A 20386-nucleotide genomic window follows, 5' to 3' on the forward strand; every position below is an offset into this window, starting at 1 on the left:
GGTCTAGTTCATCATCCACAGCCCGCTGCATCGCGTAAGCGACCGGGCGTTTCGACCGGAACACGGGAGATTTGCCCAACTTGTCGGAGAAAACCGCTGGAACTCCGCCTTGAGTGTATCCACATAGGATGTTTTACTCCCGACCTGGCAGCAAGTCGCATTGAAGGGTACCGACCACAGTCCAACCGATCGTTGGCGCACACAACGAAGGGCTTCCGATTTTGTGCCACGTTCCCATTGAAACAATGATGATGTTAGACCCTGTGTCTAGTTGCAGGCAAACCGACGAACCGTTGATGTCCACTTGTGCATACTTTCTGCACTTCGTTGCACTACAGGCGTTCACCGTCACCACCTTCGCAGCAGCGTTTCCTTTTCGTCGATCGGACCACCTGAACTTCGCTTTCTCAGCACTGTGGCAGTATCCCTCCTTATGTCCGACCGTACCACAATCACTGCATTTGTAGTTCTTAACCGAACAATCCCTGGCATAGTGATTAGCACCATAGCACCACAGAGCCAACAGGCTGATTAGGGCACACTCGCGTTGCTTCTGGAGTCAAAGCTGTCCTTCGAACCATGCTTCGGCTGACGTGCTGGGAACCCTCTAGGATGCTGTCTGGATTTCAGCGCTTTCACACAGCCAGTCTAATTCTCGATTATTGCTGCGTCGTGCCTCAAATTCAGCAAGCGCTGGCACTCCTCCGACAACTGCTCCAACATCACATCACACTTCTCTTCGATACGCGTCAAAAGCCTGGTTCGAACTTCCGCATCCCGCAGACAAAAACCACACATTTAAACTGTTCTTCCGACAGCTTCGTAAGTTCGTACTCCACGCACGACTTGTTTATCCGGCAAGCGTACGTGACATAGTCCTCTCCAGGCTGCTTCGATATCTGTAGGCAGCGATACCTGTGGCTAATGACTGACTCGGATGCCCCGAACAACGAGGTTAGCTTCCACACCGTCTCCTCAAATGAAAAATCTTTCGGTGTTTTAGGTAAAATAAAGCTTACATACCTCTCGTGTTCGGACATTCCTAGCTTACGAATCAGCAAGCGTACTTTCGCCTCCTTGTCAAGACGGCCTGCATCCTTCTCAAACACATCTTCGTACCGCTTGTACTAAGCAGCGAACGTCACGCTGCCATCCGGATCGAAGTGGAACTCCTTGATGTGATTCGCAAGCGAGTCCAATATCGCCTCCGGATTCGGTGGCACCTTCACCTGGATCGACGTCATGATGTTGGGCATAAGCAGCTCCTGTTGCTTCCTGCTGTCTCTGCATAACCTCTTGCTGTTGGCGGAACATTACCGTGATGTAATTTTCCTGCTGGAACCGGTACATCTCGGGATCGATCTGAAGTGCAGTTGCGGTGTACGTAAGAACGGAATCTGCTGCTGCTACTGTTGTTGTTGCTGGCCCGGCGACATATTCACCGACTGTTGGAGATCATGTCCGACGGCGCCATTCTGATTGAAATCTATTGTTCAACTTCCGCGTGATATTGGAACCGGAATGTTAAAACGCATGTTAACGTAATAAAAGTAAACAAGAACTGATCCAACTTTATTCATTTATCTGGTGACAACTATTTTTATGTTTGTGTGTGTCGATGCGCATCATGACATCGCAGTCGAAGCTGCCACGTACGAGCCCAGCGGCGCACGCTATGTCTGAAGGCACTTTTTTTGCAACATTCATGTACCTCAGTTTTTTCTTCACAGGATGTTAGTATTGATCCTAACAATCAACTCTGTGATGGTTTGAAAATATTTCATCTTGGATTTTTTGAGAAATAGTGTTTTGAAGTTTACAACGCCGATAACGAAGGCGTATATTGGACTATTGACGATACAAAACTATTGCAAATTGAACAAATGCAGTTAAATCAGGTTCAAAAGTTGATTGAATTAATCCAAATGGCATTAAAGAGTTCTCTTTGACTCTCAAGCAAGATACGTATTGGTTACGTCGACTTTGCGCAAAATCAATTAATATTTGTTGCTAGAACAACTTCTTGTTTAATTTTTCTTCCCTCATAAGAGTAAAAGAGAAATAAACGAGCAGGACAGTCCAAGACAGCCACGTAATCATAGTAGGCATTGATTTTGTGCCTGTTTCGAGTGTTTTTTGAATCTCTCGAAGAAAATAGAGAGTTCGGTTGTTGTGCTTCGAAAAGCGATTGTCAAAAAAAAAAAAAAAAAATCACGCTACTTTAGTAGCGACGTTCGTTGAAAGATTTTTATCAAAGTTCAATAAAAGAGTTAGTAGGTATCTGAAATGTTTGTGTCCCGTACTCAGCTGGTGACGAAGGTGGCATTTACAACCCTGAGGGATAGAAAATTAGTTTGGATTTTTGGAACCCATGACGAAGTTCGGTTAACAGATAATGCCGATAATACAGGAATGAAACTCACATGATATTAGCTGCTCTTTCCCAGTTAGTTAAGGTAGCATTCACCTTTAATTACTACAGAATTGCTAGAACTTCATTGCAGTTCCCATATTTTGTCTAAGGAAACTTTCAGGAAGGCTCAGCGACTTTATTAAGTTAGAAAAGTTAAAAACGTTCCTCAAAATAATCAGAGAAGTTTAACAGCCTTCAGAGAAGTTCATCGATCTCAGTTCTGGAAAATTCTTCAAACTTTAAAGATGTGCTTCGATCTTCAGAGAAGCTCTATAAACTTCAGGAAAATTCTGCCAACTTTTGGGACGTTTTGTGAGCTTCATGGGAGTTCAATGTCCTTCTGATAAGTTCTACGACACACAAGACTCAGAGACGTTCTGAGAACTTAAAAAAAGTTCTAAGAACATCAGAAAAAAATGAAGAATTTCATCGAAGTTCAATGAAATCAAGGAAAAACCAAATGGACAGGGATATGAATTTGAATGTATTTAACTTCTATCAGCTGTCTCATCGGGTCGTTGGTGGAACAACTCCCACTCCATGTCTTAGAAAACAGGTATGATAGAGAGAATTTGTTGCGATATCTCTTTCTCTTTTACACTTCCTTTATGAAATGAGATCAACGGCATGAGCAGGGTGGCAGCAGGGGCGGGATGTGCTATCAAATCGGCCTACTGAAAGTCCATCAAAGAAATGTAAATATGGTAAAAAATCTCTCACGAAGATTTACTCATCTTTAAGAAAGATCTTAATCCGAGTGTTAATAAGGTCAGTATGTACATAACTTTACACTATATTTGTATTATGTTACATACGCTAAAATTGGCTCAACGTATGAGACATACCGACCGTCAAACTATCCAGCCCGGTCTCAAATCAGCTATGACGAAAGACAACGCGGCCAATAATGATCTCAAAATAGCGCTTCAAATTCTGTGGCTGCTGCAAATGCGACTCATCATGCGAAATTTGGACTCGCTGGTCGCCATTGTAGGTACTTGATAAACGTGTAGTTTTGGAAGGATGCAATTTTGATCATCAGCTAATGGTTTTGGATAACATGGATGCTATGATGAGACATTGTTTTGGTGATGAACTCATGGATGAGTGCATAGGTCTTTTATGTGAAAGTTGGTCTACCGAAACCTTCCGGTAGCCCCAAAATTCAATATTGTAAAATATCACATTATAGATTTTTGCAAGAGTACAGGATAAGTCTTAGCCTGGTTCACGGAAAAAAAGGAAGTTGTTCATAATGATTTTTCCCAAACATGGAGTATCTATAAAGCAGTGGAAAATAATTTCAGATACGACAAAAACTTGATGAAAGCGCTGGTATCGTATAGTATTTAGTGCTCATTTGAAGTAATCTCCTTATCTATGCAGCTCCAAGTTTATTTTATCATTCTCTTTAGATATTTATTTAAGCATTGATAAGAATGGATGAAACAGATGGAACTGATAATTAAAGTAAATTTAGTTTATTCTCTTCATTGTAAATTATTTTATCATTTTAAACATTATGAGTTCACGACAAAGTTACGACATCTTACGGTACCGAAGAGGAAATTTTACTATGCCATTGAAACGAAGTATTTTGACTACCTTAATCTCCAACAATCATATTCAGTTGTATTTGTTTCGATCCGTAACGGTTTTGTATCGTCAATGGTCCATATAAAGGGTGATACGGTCAAAATTTGGTCAATATCAACTTGACGTATTTCTTTCAATTTTGCATTTAAAAAACCTGAACACCCCTCATTTTGAAGGTGTGTGTGTGTAGAATGTTGCTCCTATTTTGATTTTGGAATTCACTCTTCAGTTGTCAAAATGCCGTCCAAGCAAGAAGAGCAGCGTATCAAAATTTTGCTCGCGCATTGCGAAAATCCGAGCTACTCGCACGCAAAGTTGGCAAAATCGCTAAAAGTTGCCAAATCAACCGTTACAAATGTAATTAAAGTGTTTGGGGAACGTTTGTCGACAGCCAGGAAGTCTGGATCGGGGGGAAATCGAAAACCGGAAGCCGCTGAGACGACAAAGAGAGTTGCCGGTAGTTTCAAGCGAAACCCTAACCTCTCTCTCCGAGATGCCGCAAATAAGCTGGGTGTATCGTCTACAACCGTGCATCGAGCCAAAAAACGAGCCGGACTATCGACTTACAAGAAGGTAGTGACTCCAAATCGCGATGATAAACAAAATACGACGGCCAAAGCGCGATCCCGGAGGCTGTACACGACGATGCTGACGAAGTTTGACTGCGTTTTAATGGACGACGAAACCTACGTCAAAGCCGACTACAAGCAGCTTCCGGGACAGGAGTTTTATACGGCAAAAAGAAGGGGAAAGGTAGCAGATGTTTTCAAGCACATGAAACTGTCAAAGTTCGCAAAGAAATATCTGGTTTGGCAAGCCATCTGTACCTGTGGCTTGAAAAGCAGCATTTTCATAGCTTCCGGGACTGTCAACCAAGAAATTTACGTGAAAGAGTGTTTGAATAAACGTCTGCTGCCTTTCCTGAAGAAACACGGTTGTTCCGTACTGTTTTGGCCGGATTTGGCATCTTGCCATTACGGTAAAAAGGCCATGGAGTGGTACGCCGCCAACAACGTGCAGGTGGTTCCCAAGGACAAGAACCCTCCCAACACGCCAGAGCTCCGCCCAATTGAGAAATACTGGGCTATTGTCAAGCGGAACCTAAAGAAGACCAAAAAAACTGCTAAGGGCGAGCAGCAGTTCAAGGCAAACTGGCTTTCTGCGGCGAAGAAGGTGGACAAGGTGGCTGTACAAAATCTGATGGCAGGGGTCAAGCGTAAGGCCCGGCAATTCGGATTTGGAAAAGCGGAAGCCTAACTGAATATTTTTCCTGAATTTTATACTAATTGAACTTGAAAAAGAAATTTAATTTGATTTTTTAAATAAACGATTTCACCGATTTACACGCGTTTTCCCTTGACCACATTTTGACCGTATCACCTTTTACGCTTTCATAAACGACTAAGTATAATTCAAAATACTTTTTCTCAAAAAACCCAAGATGAAATATTTTCAAACCATTACTGATTTGATTGTTAAGATCCATTCTTACTTCCTGTCATAAAAAAACTGAGGTACATGAATGTTGTAAAAAAAAGTGCCTTCAGACATAGCGTGCGGCGTACGAAGTAGTAGGGATACTTTGCTAGGTAGTTGTCTCCAACAACTTATGCTTTTTCCACAAAAGATCAATTAATAAAGTTCATTGCAGCCTCGTATGACATGTTGATGCGTTTCGTATGGAATTCATCATTGAGGCATGTAATTTGCATAAGCATGCTATAGAAACCATACGTTGTCGTATGAAATAATTTCCAAAGTTCAAAACGACCGTTCATACGAAAATATTATGAAAATCGTAGTTCTAGTTTCCTCAGTGATACATTCACCCAATCGAAAATTAAATCAATGCATAAAGCATACTTTCTTCCAACCTACGAACTTTATCAAAAGTGCTTTCTCCTTCACAACCCTGTAAGTTGGGGAAATGGAAGTCAATCGTACGCTTCACTTCAACACTCATCACAAAAATATTGCTTTCAACGGTATTGACAAAATCGACTGAGCTGCAGCAGGTAATGAACAAAGAAAACCGAAACAATAGCTTCTATAAGATTTCAGATTAGAGATTTTCAACCCGCCGAAACATTTCTTGTCTCGACCGACAATTAAACTCACCGCCTCCGACATAGTATAGCACAGCGTGCCTTTGCTGACAATTAGGAGTCCCCGAGTAAGGCAGTTCTCATTTATTCGATTTTTAGTATTATCCCTTACTGTATTATCCGTTACTAGATGCAGACTATTTCGACTTCAGTTTCTATACAAATTTCCTAAATTTATTCTCTTAACCGAATGACCTAACCGGTTTTCTTTTTTCCAGGTGTCCGTAAACCCATCTCCAGTCCGGGAGTATCCGGCAAATCGAGCCCTAGTTTTTCCGGCAAGAACAGTCCAAGTCACGCCCCGGATGAACTCAACAAGTACTCTCCAAAGAAGCACTTCAGTTCGACGGAGAGTCTCAGTACCAAAAAGAGTGGCCTTGGAAAGATGAACGTCAAAGACCTACTGAAGCAATCCACGGTCACGATCGAGAACAGTGGTGTGTTGGATGAGGCAGCAAAGGCACCGCCCCAAGTTGGCGAAAGTGAACATCCAATTGGCTGTAGCAATCTAGAGAGTTACGTGCTGAAACTCGACCAGTACACCCAGACTAATTTGGATGACGAAAATTTAACGTTGGCGGAATATCTGGAAAAGTACTGCAAGAAAGAGGAACTAATAAGTGAAGATGTGAAGGAAGAAGAAGTGAAGGCAGATAATCCGGAAGAGACGAAAAGTGCAGAAAATGCACCAAATGATGAAAACAAACTCGCAGACGTGGTGAAGGCTCCTGAAGCATTAGTGAAGAAAGTATCACCTGCCACAAAGTATGCAACAGTGGTAAACAGTGTTGCCAAACCTGCGGCTCGTCCAGCCGGTCCTACTGGACAAAACAAGGTAATGTTGCCATCGAGAACGGTGCCCCCCAAGGTGGTCCGATCTGCTCCGAACGTTCGCAAATCGGCTACCTTATCTAGTCTAAATCAGAGTCAAACGAAGACCGTTGCGCTGCCAGTGAAGAGCGCAACCCTTTCAAACATCCATTCCGTCGGTTCGAAACCGAGTGCTCGCCCAATCGTGAACCCAGTGAGAAGCAAAACCATTCCATCGAATGTTTCATCTCGGCTTTCAACTCGATCGAAAACTATGATCGAAATCAATAATCGAAAGAGTGAAAGCAAAGCGGTACCGCTATCTTCAAAGCTATCATTTTCCCGCAAAACATCCAGAGAAGATGTCGATAGTTCCAGCTCAACTCTGAAAGCTAGCACGGATCGATTAGGTTCGAGGAACTCCATTGCGGATTCCTCAAAGGGCCGAGTTCAGAATGGGCCAGTCACGAGCAGACGGTCGGAACCGAAGAGTCTCCCGTCGGATGTTGCCAACAATGACGGTTGGTACACGGTCAAAACGAAGCGACGATCGAGCCTTCATTGGGCAACACGTTTCAATCAACCTAGTGGTTATGCTAGTCTGCCAACGCTCTCTTTGCTGGATGAAAATGGTAATGCTGAAGAAAATGATAGGAAAGATTCCACTGAAAATGTATGTAAGCAGTCGAAAGTGGACCCGGGGATGGTTAAACCGGTTTTAGTGGCATCAAAGGCACCACCAGATTTGAAGCCCAAGCCAACAACGACAACGGTTGGGAGTGCTAAATCTGCGGTTCCGCCAACTAAACCGGTATCTACTGTTCTAGCGAAGCGTCCCACAACTGCTCCAGCTGCAACGAAAAAGATCGCCCCGAATGGTTGCACAGCTCAAAGCACCCTTCCCAAACCACCGATGATGAATGGTCCAACGGTGAGTAGGCAAAAATCTGACCTCACTGGGCTGAAATTGAAGACGTTGCACAAAGAGTTCCTACGGAACGAGAAATTAAAGTCGAAACCTCCCACTACGGTAGTGGTGGTTGATGAATCGAATACGAGCCAAAAAGTAGAAGAAGTTGTGCATCACCAAGAGGACACCACATCCCAGTTGAACAAGGTCGATATGAACATTCAGACCAATATGGTTTCGTCGACGATCCAGAATCTTTACGAAAAGTGTCTGGGAACGGGAGAGGAAGGTGGGGGCGATGGTGTCGCGATCTCGGTTGTCGGCAAACGGCCTTTGGTACGGTCCGAAATCAATCTGTCCAGCTGTGACGAGCTGGAGGAGAGGGAGGATATGGAGAGCGATGAGGATCAGCGCAAGCTGTTGGAGGAGCAGGAAAGCCTGGAGGCGCAGATCCGGGAGCTGCAGAATACGGGTGAGTAGTTTGGGTTGAGGGGTTGTCTATTAATCGGCAGTGTGAGGTGGCTCTCTCGTACATTCATTAACATCGCTACGCTTTGCAGTAGGACGGCAAACAGGAAGAGTGAGTTGGATCTCAATTTTGGTATGCCTCGATTGTCGGATTAACATTTTCTGGAAATATTCTAAATTATTATTTTTTTCAAAAATTATATTATCTATCTAGGTATCTATCTATCTATCTATATATATAAAAATGAATTTCTGTCTGTCTGACCCTTATAGACTCGGAAACTACTGAACCGATTGGCGTGAAAATTTGTATACAGGGGTTTTTGGGGCCGTGGAAGGTTCTTATGATGGTTCGAGACCCCTCCCCCTTCTGTAAGGGGGGGCTCCCATACAAATGCAACAGAAATTTCTGCATAACTCGAGAACTAATCAAGCAAATGGAACCAAATTAGGCATGTGGGGGCGAGTGTGGGGGTATAAGGAGATAATCATAGGGGGTAGCCCCTTAGATAATAGGGGGGGGGGGGGGCTACGTACAATATAGCAAGCTTTTTTTAAATCGGCGCATAAACTCAAGCTAATATTGAATCCCGAGCAAGACCGGGCACACTCAGCTAGTATTTGATAAATTTACACCCTAAATAGTACACTCCATCCTCTTTTTACGACTACGACCAAAATTCGAATTAACGACAGTTTTAGGTGGTTTTAGCTTACACTCTTGAATTGCGGTATTGATTCAAGATAGCCACACAGGGATGCTTTGTAGTAGTAGTAAAATTATGTTTATTTCTGTTGATTGTGATAGTACATTGAGTTAAGATTTTAAATGATTAGCCTACCTGGCTCTTCATCTTTTTTTAAATTTGATATTTTAATTTAATATTTGCGTTTTTCAACTAGTTTACAGAATACCCCTTTGGGGGTGTGTTTTGTTTGAATTGGAAAAAGTGAAAACCTTCCTAACTACGAGCATAGCTTAACTTAACGTGAGGCATTCCACGAAGGTTCGCAAATCGATCCTGACCGATCATTTCCAATTACGCTGAAACTTTGCACAGTTGTTCCTTTTTAGTAAAGGCGCCATTTTGTGCTCTCAGTTTTTCATATTGAATTACGACTACTTTTTGAAAAGGGCCTGTGTAAAAATAGTACTAATGAGTTTAAAAATATATATTGCCGAAACGCTTTGTTCGATTGATTTGGTGTCTTGAGCAAAGTTGTAGATATTATTTTGGCAATTGTGTAAAAAATATACACTGTAAAAAATTTCGTTTGTATCAATGAAAAAAATTATATTTATTATTAAAAAAGTCAATTTCTCAAAAAGCGCATTTTTAAAAATCTTCGTTTTAAGCCTCATTGAAGCTCATAATGTTTGCTAATAACTGACAAAGTTTGGTGATGGTAAACTCAAAAACAAAAAAGTTATGGTTTTTGAAAATTTTACGATTTTTACATTTTCATTAAAAACACATGTTTTTGAACCGTGTATATTTTTTTCAAGAATCGCATTTTAATTTTGCACAACTTTCCCGAAGACACTATAGCAATCAAGCAAGCCGTTTTTGCAATGTATTAAAATGTTTATTTTATAAGCGCTTTTCTACACAGGCCCTATTGGAAAAGTAGTCGGGGTTCGCTATTACAATTTGTAATAGCGAATCCCAACTACTTTTTTATTTTCAAATTTCAACTTAAATCCACAAAATACATTTTTCTGCACTTTTTTACTTTTTTTTATTCGGAAACCTCATGGACAGATGATACATAATTTATTTTCATTGTAATACACATACTTTCTATTTTTATTTACATCACTTATTAAATACATCGAATATTTTGGCATCATTATCATTACAGTTTGAGTAACGTTTGGTTTTAATTTCATTTTCTGAAACAGGAATGAAAGAATGAAACTTTTGAGTTCCTTGAATTATTTTTGCATTATTATATTGCTCGTTGAGGTGTGAAGCCATACTTTCGTATTCCTCTGTTGTGGCAAAACTAAATGATAATTTTGTTAATTTTCCTTCTTTTTGATTATTTGCCCAATTATAAAGCTCTCTTGCATTTTTTATTGACTGTTCACGTTCTTTGGCCAAACTTGCTCTAGTAGCCATGCGTTTTATTGTACCTCCAATAGCGTCACAAGGACCTTTCCCATGTGATGTTGCAAAGAAATGCCATTCGGCTTCAATTCCATACTTTGATTTAAATTTACAAAGGCTAGCAAATTTTTTCCGGTTCTTGTATTGTGCCGCGGCTTGTTGATATTTTTACTTTGGTTAATGCGTAAAAAACTTATCATTTTAGAAATAAATAAGTTAACAGGCACTGAGTCATGCCTTAACTCTTCAGAAATTATAATAAAACTTAAATGTTTAACTTGCATATTTTCTCTAAAATATATAACAAATGGATGAATGGTAGCTTGTTGGACATTCCAGTGATGAGACTGAACTTCATCCTGTAACACAAAGCTGTAGTTTTCGGAAAAATCGCAAGTAACTAAAAATTCACCTTCTTCCAAATTATTTCGTGTAATTTTCAAAAAATTAGATTGCTGTGTTTTTATGAAATCATGTGGTATCAAACTTGTCAATTTCAAGCAGAAAAATGAAACAAACTCGTCTGCAGGCTTTACAATAGTTTCTAAATAACATCTATCCGTAGTAACCCACTGTTCAAATGAAAGCTGTTGTTTTAATAAAAATGTTTTCTAATGCGGAAGAGTCTGGACAATCTTCACAACACCGTAGATAGCAATATGTTGTCATGTTTTCACAAAGTATTCTGTCAGTGTACGTTTTTACATTATTCAAATGGTTGAGTTTTTTCAAACTGTGTAAAATTAGATTGATGTCTTCATGCGTTGTGCACACGCAAACATTGTGGATTCCAGTGCTGGTTAAAAGTTTACATTGCTTAGGGCGGATTTTTGCAAATGAAAAGAATCCAATTTTTACATTGCAGTGAATTTCATTGAATCGTTTATAAGCTTCTCTCATAGTCATCATTAGTAATCTTTTTTGAATGGCTTGTCGTTTTCTTTCTTTCTGCACAGACACATAATCTTTTTGACCAGGCATTGCCCGGCTTATATCATCATCTTCAAAAAAAAATTATGACTGCCAATTTTGTTTCATCACTTAAGGCTGTGCCATATTTTGCGGTTTTTGACGAATGACCTTCCTTTATCAACTTTGCCTCTGTTGCAATATATCTACTAGCATTAAATTGATCCATAACTTTTTGTGTTGACCATGAATAAGGCAATAACGATAAAATTAATAATTTTTCACTTCGGGGTAGTCGGGGTAGCGAACCCCGACTACTTTTCCAATAGGGCCTGTGTAGAAAAGCGCTTATAAAATAAACATTTTAATACATTGCAAAAACGGCTTGCTTGATTGCTATAGTGTCTTCGGGAAAGTTGTGCAAAATAAAAATGCGATTCTTGAAAAAATATACACGGTTAAAAAACATGTGTTTTTAATAAAAATGTAAATTTTCAAAAAATCCTACCTTTTTTGTTTTTGAGTTTACCATCACCAGTTTGTAGCAAACATTATGAGCTTCAATAAGGTTTAAAACGAAAATTTTCAAAAATGTACTTTTTGAGAAATTAACTTTTTTGATAACAAATATAATTGTTTTCATTGAAACAAACGAAATTTTTTATAGTGTATATTTTTAACATTATTGCCACAATAATATCTACAACTTTGCTGAAGACACCAAATCAATCCAACAAACCGTTTCAGCAATATATATTTTTTAACTCATTAGTACTATTTTTACACAGGCCCTGTTAGAAAAGTAGTCGTGATTTAATTTGAAGAACTGATAACACACGTTCTTCTAATGTTTGAATTCCAGCCAGGAGGTGGATCTCAGAATTTCTAATCCGCGGGAGACTATCCTAAGGATCTTCTTCTGGATCCTTTGAAGTTTAAGGTGATGTCATTTAGCGCAACTCTCCCAGATTGGCATTCCGTATTCTATTACGGGATAGAGTGGACCTCCTGTTGATGAGTGGATAAAGTGATCTTATCAAGATGTTACACTTGGTTTTAGTTTTGTCGACGTGCTCCCTGAAAATCAGCTTGCTGTCTAGTGTTAAGCCGAGGTAGACTACCTCTTTCGACCATTCCACCACTGTGCCGTTCAGGCAGATCTTATTATTCACCGACGGAACAAGTCTGGGAGATTTAGAGAGTGAAAATATGATGACCTGGGTCTTTGCCGCGTTGATACGGATCTTCCAGCTGTTGAAATATTCTAACAGGACGTCCAGGCCTCTCTGAAGTTTGGCAGTCAGAGCTCCCATGACCCTACCCTTGTAGACGATGGATGTGTCATCTGCGAACAGAGACAACGATCCACCATCAGGGAGAGCCGGCATATCGGAGTTGAACAGGTTGAATAGAATGGGGCCAAGGATGCTTCCTTGTGGAACCCCAGTACCGATGTTGAAAGCATCCGATGTGATGCCATTCAGAGAGACTCGGAACGTCCTGTTCGATAGGTAGTTGTTAATTATCTTCACTAGGATGATTGGAAGACCGTAGTGCTGCAATTTGAACACCAAGCCATCATGCCAGACATTGTCGAACGCTTTTTCAACGTCCAGCTATGCCATAGCAGATGTTTTCGAAACAGAATTCTCAGTTTGTTACTCGAGTCAGCTGGTGGACGGTCGAACGACCTTTCCGAAAACCAAACTGTTCCTCGAGTAACAAGTTGTTTTCTTCGGCAGATGTTAGGAGCTGGTGGTAGACTGCTCTTTCGAACAGTTTTGATAACCCTGAGAGAAGGCTGATTGGTCGATAACTTGGAGGAGAGGACGGATCCTTTAGCTGACTTCCAGCTTGAAGGGAAGTAGCCAAGTCTTTAAAAATTAAAAAAGATTAAAAATCAGTGCCAGATGGTTGTAGAATCTGGAACTCAAGTGTTTGAGTTCCAGATTTAGGATGCTGTCGAAACCTGGGGCCTTCATGTTTTTAGATGTTTTGATATAGGCCAACAGTTCGTCAGCTGTAATCTCGGATTTCTCGGAAAAAATATTGGAAATCTGATGGAGGTTGGCTGCGTTTTCAGCAACCTCAGCTTCGTGAGGGCTGACGATGTTTTGTACGAGATTATGAGAGCTGACGAAGTGTTGACCTACCGCGGCAGCCTTCTCTTCAGGAGTTATCATATGAACCACTGGGTCGCCGGGACTATCCAGTGGGGTCAGTGGGGTCAGTGGGGGATGGGGCTTGGCTTATTTTGAAGAATTTTGGTTAGTGATTTCTGAGGTCCACCATGGTTTTTGTTAAGCGATTACAGTGGGTCTTAAGGACAAGCAGACCAGAGCGTTGGTACTGCCTTCGGATGGTGTTACGGAGTCTTATAAGGTCTTTGGTAGATCTGTCAAGGTTCAGAGTATTGCTCACCAGTTTGGATACTGGCACGTGTTGTTCCCTGGCCCGGCATATCGCCTCCTCGATGGAATGCAGACACCGGTTAACGTCTTCGGGCGTCTCCGGAAGGACACCGTAGTTGACAGTGGAGTCGACACAGTGTTGGAACTGATCCCAGCTGACACGATGGTAGTTGCGTCGGGAAGCTTGTAATCGGTTGACTTATGATCCCACATCGGCCACCACCGGATAGTGGTCCGAACTCAGCTCCGCGTGGGTCACAGGTTGCAAGATGTTGTCTCCCATGTTACTGACGAAGAAGTCTATGGTGGAGTGAACGCCAGACCGGCTCAAGCGGGTGGGAGAGTCCGGCGCTATTATAATGTAGTAAGCCTCTTGCAGGTCGTCGTTCAGGATTGTGCCGTTTTGTTTACGTCGACTGTTTGATGTACTTCTCACGGTGTCGAGTTAGTTTGATGATGTCTCTCCACAGGTCTGCTGCCGACCCGTCCATGATGGTGATTTGTTTGGGACAGTAGGTCGCAATGATGGTAATAGGGCTAACAGGAATGGAGACTTTCACACCCACCGCTTCGATCATCTTCAGCTAGAAACTCGGTAGCAGCCGACAGCCAATATTGCTCCTTAATGCGATAGCCATAGTCCGGTCTAGCCTTACGAGCCGAAAATCGGGGAGGTGAACATTTATCTCCGGCTTCAGGTGTGTTTCGGTGATGACAGCGATGTCTATGCTATGTTCATTGAGGAAATCAACGAACTCAATGATTTTGCTCTTGAGCGAGCAAGCGTTCCAGTTGGCTATTTTGATGGCTTCACGGTCCATACTTTTGCACGAGGGTCATAACTGCACGAAGCTGTTCAGGTAGTGTCTTGGTGGTGCGCAAGATTATGATCACCTCAGTCACGAAGATCACTAGTTCGTCGCTTGTGAGTGGAGAATTTTCTTCTGACTCACCTGACACAGCACGGGCGTACGATTATCTCGGGGCAGTAGAGCCATGGCTCGGCTGGGCCGCAGCATCAGTGAGGCGATGCTGAACTGAACGGTGGCTGGGACCCGTTTGATCTGATGTTGGATTCGCAACGGGGGGGCGCTGGTGTAGTGGAAGCGGTGCTAGGTTCGGGACCATACGACGAGCCGGAAGTACAGGAAATGTCCTTGTTGACAGTAGGAGCACGATTATTGCGGTGGTGACCAGGTTGGTTCCTCGTGGAAGCCTGTTGTCGGATCTGGATGAAGGCCGCTCGCTTGGGACATCTTCTATCGCTGCCCAGATGGTTGGAATCACAGTTCACGCACTTAGGTTCAGCTTATTTTTTCTTCTTGCAGGCGGTAGTATTGTGAGAGCTCAACACTTCGGTTTCGTTTGAAGATAGTGACTTCAAATGTTAAGCAAATTTTGAGTATATGTGAAGGGTTATCCACGATTGATATGAATGACTCGACATGCTGCCATTAGATGGCAGCACTGCTCCGGTAGATTCAAATAGAACCCAATATCACGGCATTGTTTCAAGGTAGCGACTTCGAATGTTCAGTAAAGTTGGAGTATGAGTCAAGAGCCAGTCAGGGTTGCCGTCAATGATTCTAAATTTTTCCATGGTATCAGTAGAGTAAATCCAAATAAAGCACACTATTTCGGTATGGTTTCTAGATGGCGACTTCGATTGTTTAGCAAAGTTGCAGAATGGGTCAAGAGTCAGACAGGGTTGCTGAAATTCAGACGATGACTGCTCTAGTAGATTCAAATAGAACTCAATATCACGGCATTGTTCTAGGGTAGCGACTTCAAATATTTACCAAAGTGAAAATATGAGTCAAGGAAAATACTGAATTACTTCAGGAAAGTTCGGAATCATTTCGAAAAGGACTGAACTGCTTCATAAAATTTCGGAATCACTTCGGAAAGTACTGCACAACTTAAGAAAAGTTTGGAATGTTTGAAATTACATCACAATTTACTAAATCACTACAGAAATGTGTGGAATCACTTCGAAAAGTTCTGAATCACTTAATAAAATTTCGGAATAAGTTCGGAAATTACTGAATCATTCCAGAAAAGTATATAATCACTTCTGCAAGTTCTAAACCACTTCAGAAAGTACTGAATCATTTCAGAAAATTTCGTAATCATTTTGGAAAGTACCAAATCATTCCAGGAAGTTTGTGTGATATCGCAAGTATTAAATCATTTCATAAAAATTTAGAATCTCTTCAGAAATAACAGAATCATTTCAGAAATGTTCGAAATCACTTCTTTAGTACTTTAGTACTGAACCAAATCATAAGTAAGTGAATTAGTTCTTTCTAAAGTGATTCCAAACAGTTTTGAAGTGGCCGATTGTTCAAACCGACTCAATTTCGTCAAAAGTGGATTTAATAAAAAATTAGTTTAAATTTCCAAGCAAAAGCCGTAGAAAACCACGAAATACTTCTTAAATATGAGGAAAATCTATGAAATTTTTACTCAGCGTAGAAGTATTCTAATATATTTTTTGTGTCTTTATTATCGAGATTTTCAGCCGCAGGTCTGGTTCATCTCCCAACTATCGATTTTTCTCATTTCTTCTTCTTCTTCTTCTTTGCATTTCAAGCTTATCGCTTATCGCATATTAGTTTATTGTGTGCTCTAAACTCAGTGTTCTTGATGCACTTCCACAGTTATTAATTGAGAGGTTTCGATGCCTGTACCATTTTTACATTAGTATATAATTGTGTGGCAAGTACAATCATACTCTTATGCCCAGGGAAGTCGATAAATTTTCCAATCTGAAAAAATCTTAGACTGGACCGGGAATCGAACTCAGCTACCTCCAGCATGGTCTTGCTTTGTAGCTGCGCCTGCGGCTAAGGAAGGTCTCATCATATTCGAGAAGTTTTTCCGGAAAAAGCCCGGAAAATTCAACTTACTTTTGAGTAAATCGAGTTTTGCCGACATTGACTCGACTCGACTAAATTTTGAGTCGGTCTTAACAAACGTGTGGTTTAGTACCTTACGCAATGATTCCGAACTTTTCTTAAATTATTCAGTCCTTTCCGATGTAATTGCGAACTTTGCTAAAGTGATTCAGTTCTTTCAAAAGTTATTACGAATTTACCCAAAGATACTCAGTGCTTTTCGAAATGATTGCGAGAATTGGCAAATGTTTTAGCAGTAATGAGTATTTGCAGACTTAGAAAGAACTAAGAATAAAATTGTTGATGTCACAAAGCATAACTAAAAGAACGAATAAAGAGAGGAAAGAACAGCGGTGCCGGTGGTTATATTGTTTTATTGTTGTTTTACATCAACAAGCTGGATGAAGCCCCAATGATGTTAACCTTATCAACTATAGTAAAAAAATACATTCAAGCATGGTCATAACATAAAAAACATAAAAAAATATATATCTTGTAGTCAGTTACTATTGCCGGCGAAAAACAGAAGACAATTTTCGACGAAGCGCATCACGGGAGAGATGAAAGTCGACAACAGATGCAACTCTGTTGAATGTTCTCTGCAGTCCGCAAATCGCACCGTACGCTCCATAATTTGTGCGACGTAGAGGCAGTCCTTGCATAAGGTTATTACGAAGCGGTCGGGGTTGAACATTCAGGTCAATTTGTCTCAGGATAGCCTCGCAATCTGTCCTTCTAGTCCGAAGAAGTTCTAGGTCGATAAGTTGAAAACGACTTTCGTAACTGGGTAATCGAAACGGATAATTCCAAGGCAATCTATGCAACGGAAAACGAAGAAAGCGACGTTGAACAGATTCAATTCTCTCGGCACCGTTGTAGTAGTTTTTGTTCCAAACCGCTGAACAATATTCAAGCGTCGATCGAACAAGCGAACAATAGAGAGATTTTAGACAGTAGATATCAGTGAAGTTTTTAACTATCCTAAAAATGAATCCTAAAGTTCTTGACGCCTTATCGACAACATATGCAATGTGTTGCTTGAATGAAAGCTGCGATTCACACCCAAGTCTTTCACCAGATTCACGCGTTCGATTGTCGAGCCAAGCACGTCATAGCTAAATATTATCGGTTGTTGTTTTCGTGAGAACGTGACAACGGAGCATTTGGCTGGGTTCACTACCATTCTGTTTAAACTGCACCAACTAGCGAATACATTCAGCTGACGTTGAAGAAAGTGACAGTCAGCAATCGAATGGATTCGTAGGAAGATTTCGAGGTCATCTGCATATGATAACCGAGGAGCTTCGCTGACCAGATGCACGTCAAAAATCAACGGTCCCATGTGGCTCCCTGAGGTATACCTGATGTGGCGAAGAAGCTAGCTGATCTGCAATCTCCTATGGCAACCTTTAGTTGGCGACCGGTAAGATATGATCGAAACCAACTCAGAAGATTACCGCATACACCGAGCCTGCCGAGTTTAGCAATCGCAATAGCATGGTTCAACTTGTCGAATGCTGCGGATAGATCTGAATAAATAACGTTCGTTTGAACGCGATCCGACATGCTTTCGGTTATATACGATGTGAGACACAGCAGATTGGTGGTTGTAGAGCGACCGACAGTAAACCCATGTTGATCAGCACTCAACTACTGCTTGCAATGGGACAGCAACGGTTCCATAATCACTAGCTCGAGTAGCTTCGAAACGGCATTTAACGATGTAATTCCTCGATAGTTATCCACAGCTCGTTTCCATCCCTTTTTGTAGCCGGAAAACATGTGCGCAAATTTCCAGCAGGATGGAAATATACCACTGGAAAGAGACATGCGGAACAGACGATGAAGCGGAATGAACAAGCTAGCAATAATCAAAAATACAGATGGAACTCCATCAGGTCCAGGATTGAAGGATGACTTGAGCAGAGTCGCGGCCTTAGAAATAATCTCAGCATTAACATCAATTGCACCCAGCGTTTGATCGTTTACTGGAACGTTCCTGGCAGCCAGGTTAATATGGTCGTCAGTTAGTATCTCATTAGTCAATACACTGGCAAACTTGTAGGAAAAAAGGCGGCATATATCCTGAACGGTGACAGCAACTTCTCCGATTGAATTCCATAGACGATGGGAGGCCGGATTCCCTGCGTTGCTCGTTCACGTAGTTCCAAAAGGATTTCAGGTGTAGCTTAAGTTTGCGCTGGATGCCTCGTTGGAAACTTGAAAAGCATTCACGACTGACTCGCTGGTACATGTGATTCAGCCTCACATAATGTAGTTTCAGAGGAAGCGTGCGATACTTCGTAAATCTTCTCAATGCTGCTCTCTTGATTGACTTCAACTTACGTAGCTCTCTCATCTGCCAGGGAGGGTGAGACACTTTGTGGTGCGTTCTTTTCGGGACGTTTCTGTCAATGACATATGCCAAGACATGTGAAAAGGTTTGAGCTGCAGCCTCAACGTCATGTGGATCAAGGATGTTCTCCCATACCATGCTTGACAATACATCTATGATGCTACGGTGGTCAGCTTTACGGAAGTCATAAGAAACCGTAGCAGGATAGTCATCGAAATCACGCACGAGTTTGTCCTCAACAGTGACAATTAGAGGAGGGTGATGTGGAACTAGCTTAGTTAGTGCACAAGGAGCCGAGGAAATTGATGGAGCCCTGTCCTGTGTGCTCACGAAGCAGAGGTCCAAACTACGATCATTTTCTTTAACTACATGGTTAATTTGAGAAAGCTTCGCTGCGCTGTAGTTGTCAAGAAGGCTAATATCTCCTGCGTGAAATGTAGAGCTATCAGGATCAGGAATCCGCTATGAGATGGATTCTACGAAACGCCTGAATATCTCATCAACTGGAGTGGCATTTTCGATAACTGTGAAAACTGACCGACAGTGAGTATCGATGAGTTCATTGTCCCGGACTCGATCAGGTGGAATGTACAGAGCGCATAGGAATAGTGTGCGATCACCCAGATTGTTGGCAGTTCAAACCTGCTCCACATATTTCCATGAATCGTTCTCGATGGCCTTTGCCTCCAACCCGCCACGGACAGCTACAAGGACACCTTCACCAGTAGATTTGCGGCTGTTGTTAGGATTCCGATCGCAACGAAAGACCTCGTAGTTAGGACCGAAGACTTGACTGGAAAGCGTTCGATAATCGAGCCACGTTTCGCACAGGACAATAATATCGTAGCAACAATCCGATACAGCTAGGCGGTACTCTTCAACATCAGAATTCATTCCACCGGCGTTTTGGTAGAAGCTGACGACGCCCTGCTTGCGGCAAGGAATCGAACGACTGCTCTCCCTGGAAATCACAGATACATCAAGCAATAAATGACCATTATCAAGTCTCATTGGATACTCGCCATAATGAGTGGGTTGGAAGACCCCCTCTCCACATCCGACAGCAGGACCGGAACGACTATGATGAACGAAGGCTGCTGATGACAGGACTGAGACGGAGGGATTAGGGGCTTCCATGGGGCATTCTACGGCGCGTTCCGAGTTCCCAGGATTGGGAGTTACAGAGGCATCATGACTAACATAATCCGAATTGCTGAAAATTGGTTCGGCATCAGACAGTGAATAGTACTTGCCTGTAGAGGCAAGGTGGAAGACTCCTGATTCATATCCAGCCACAAGTCCAGGACGACTATGCTGATCGCTGGCAGGAATCGACACGACTGGGCTGGAAGAACCAAGAGCTTCCAAAGAGCGGTCCATTGTGCGTCCCGGAGATGAAT

At 41.8% G+C, this 20386-nt stretch overlaps 1 protein-coding gene across 1 annotated transcript in view; it reads left to right on the forward strand.

The window, feature by feature from the left end:
* ssp3 (short spindle 3) overlaps positions 1 to 20386 on the forward strand; it is a 169674-nt gene that overhangs the window by 13081 nt on the left and 136207 nt on the right. Inside the window, exon 4 of the mRNA XM_065232867.1 lies at positions 6333 to 8306. Within this exon, the coding sequence (XP_065088939.1) occupies positions 6333 to 8306 (1974 nt within the window). The remainder of the gene's footprint in view (positions 1 to 6332; positions 8307 to 20386) is intronic.

The sequence above is a fragment of the Ochlerotatus camptorhynchus genome, unplaced genomic scaffold, assembly GCF_037179485.1.
Source record: "Ochlerotatus camptorhynchus isolate MF236.1 unplaced genomic scaffold, CSIRO-AGI_Acam_v1.1 ptg000379l, whole genome shotgun sequence".
Taxonomy (NCBI): Eukaryota; Metazoa; Arthropoda; class Insecta; order Diptera; family Culicidae; genus Ochlerotatus; species Ochlerotatus camptorhynchus.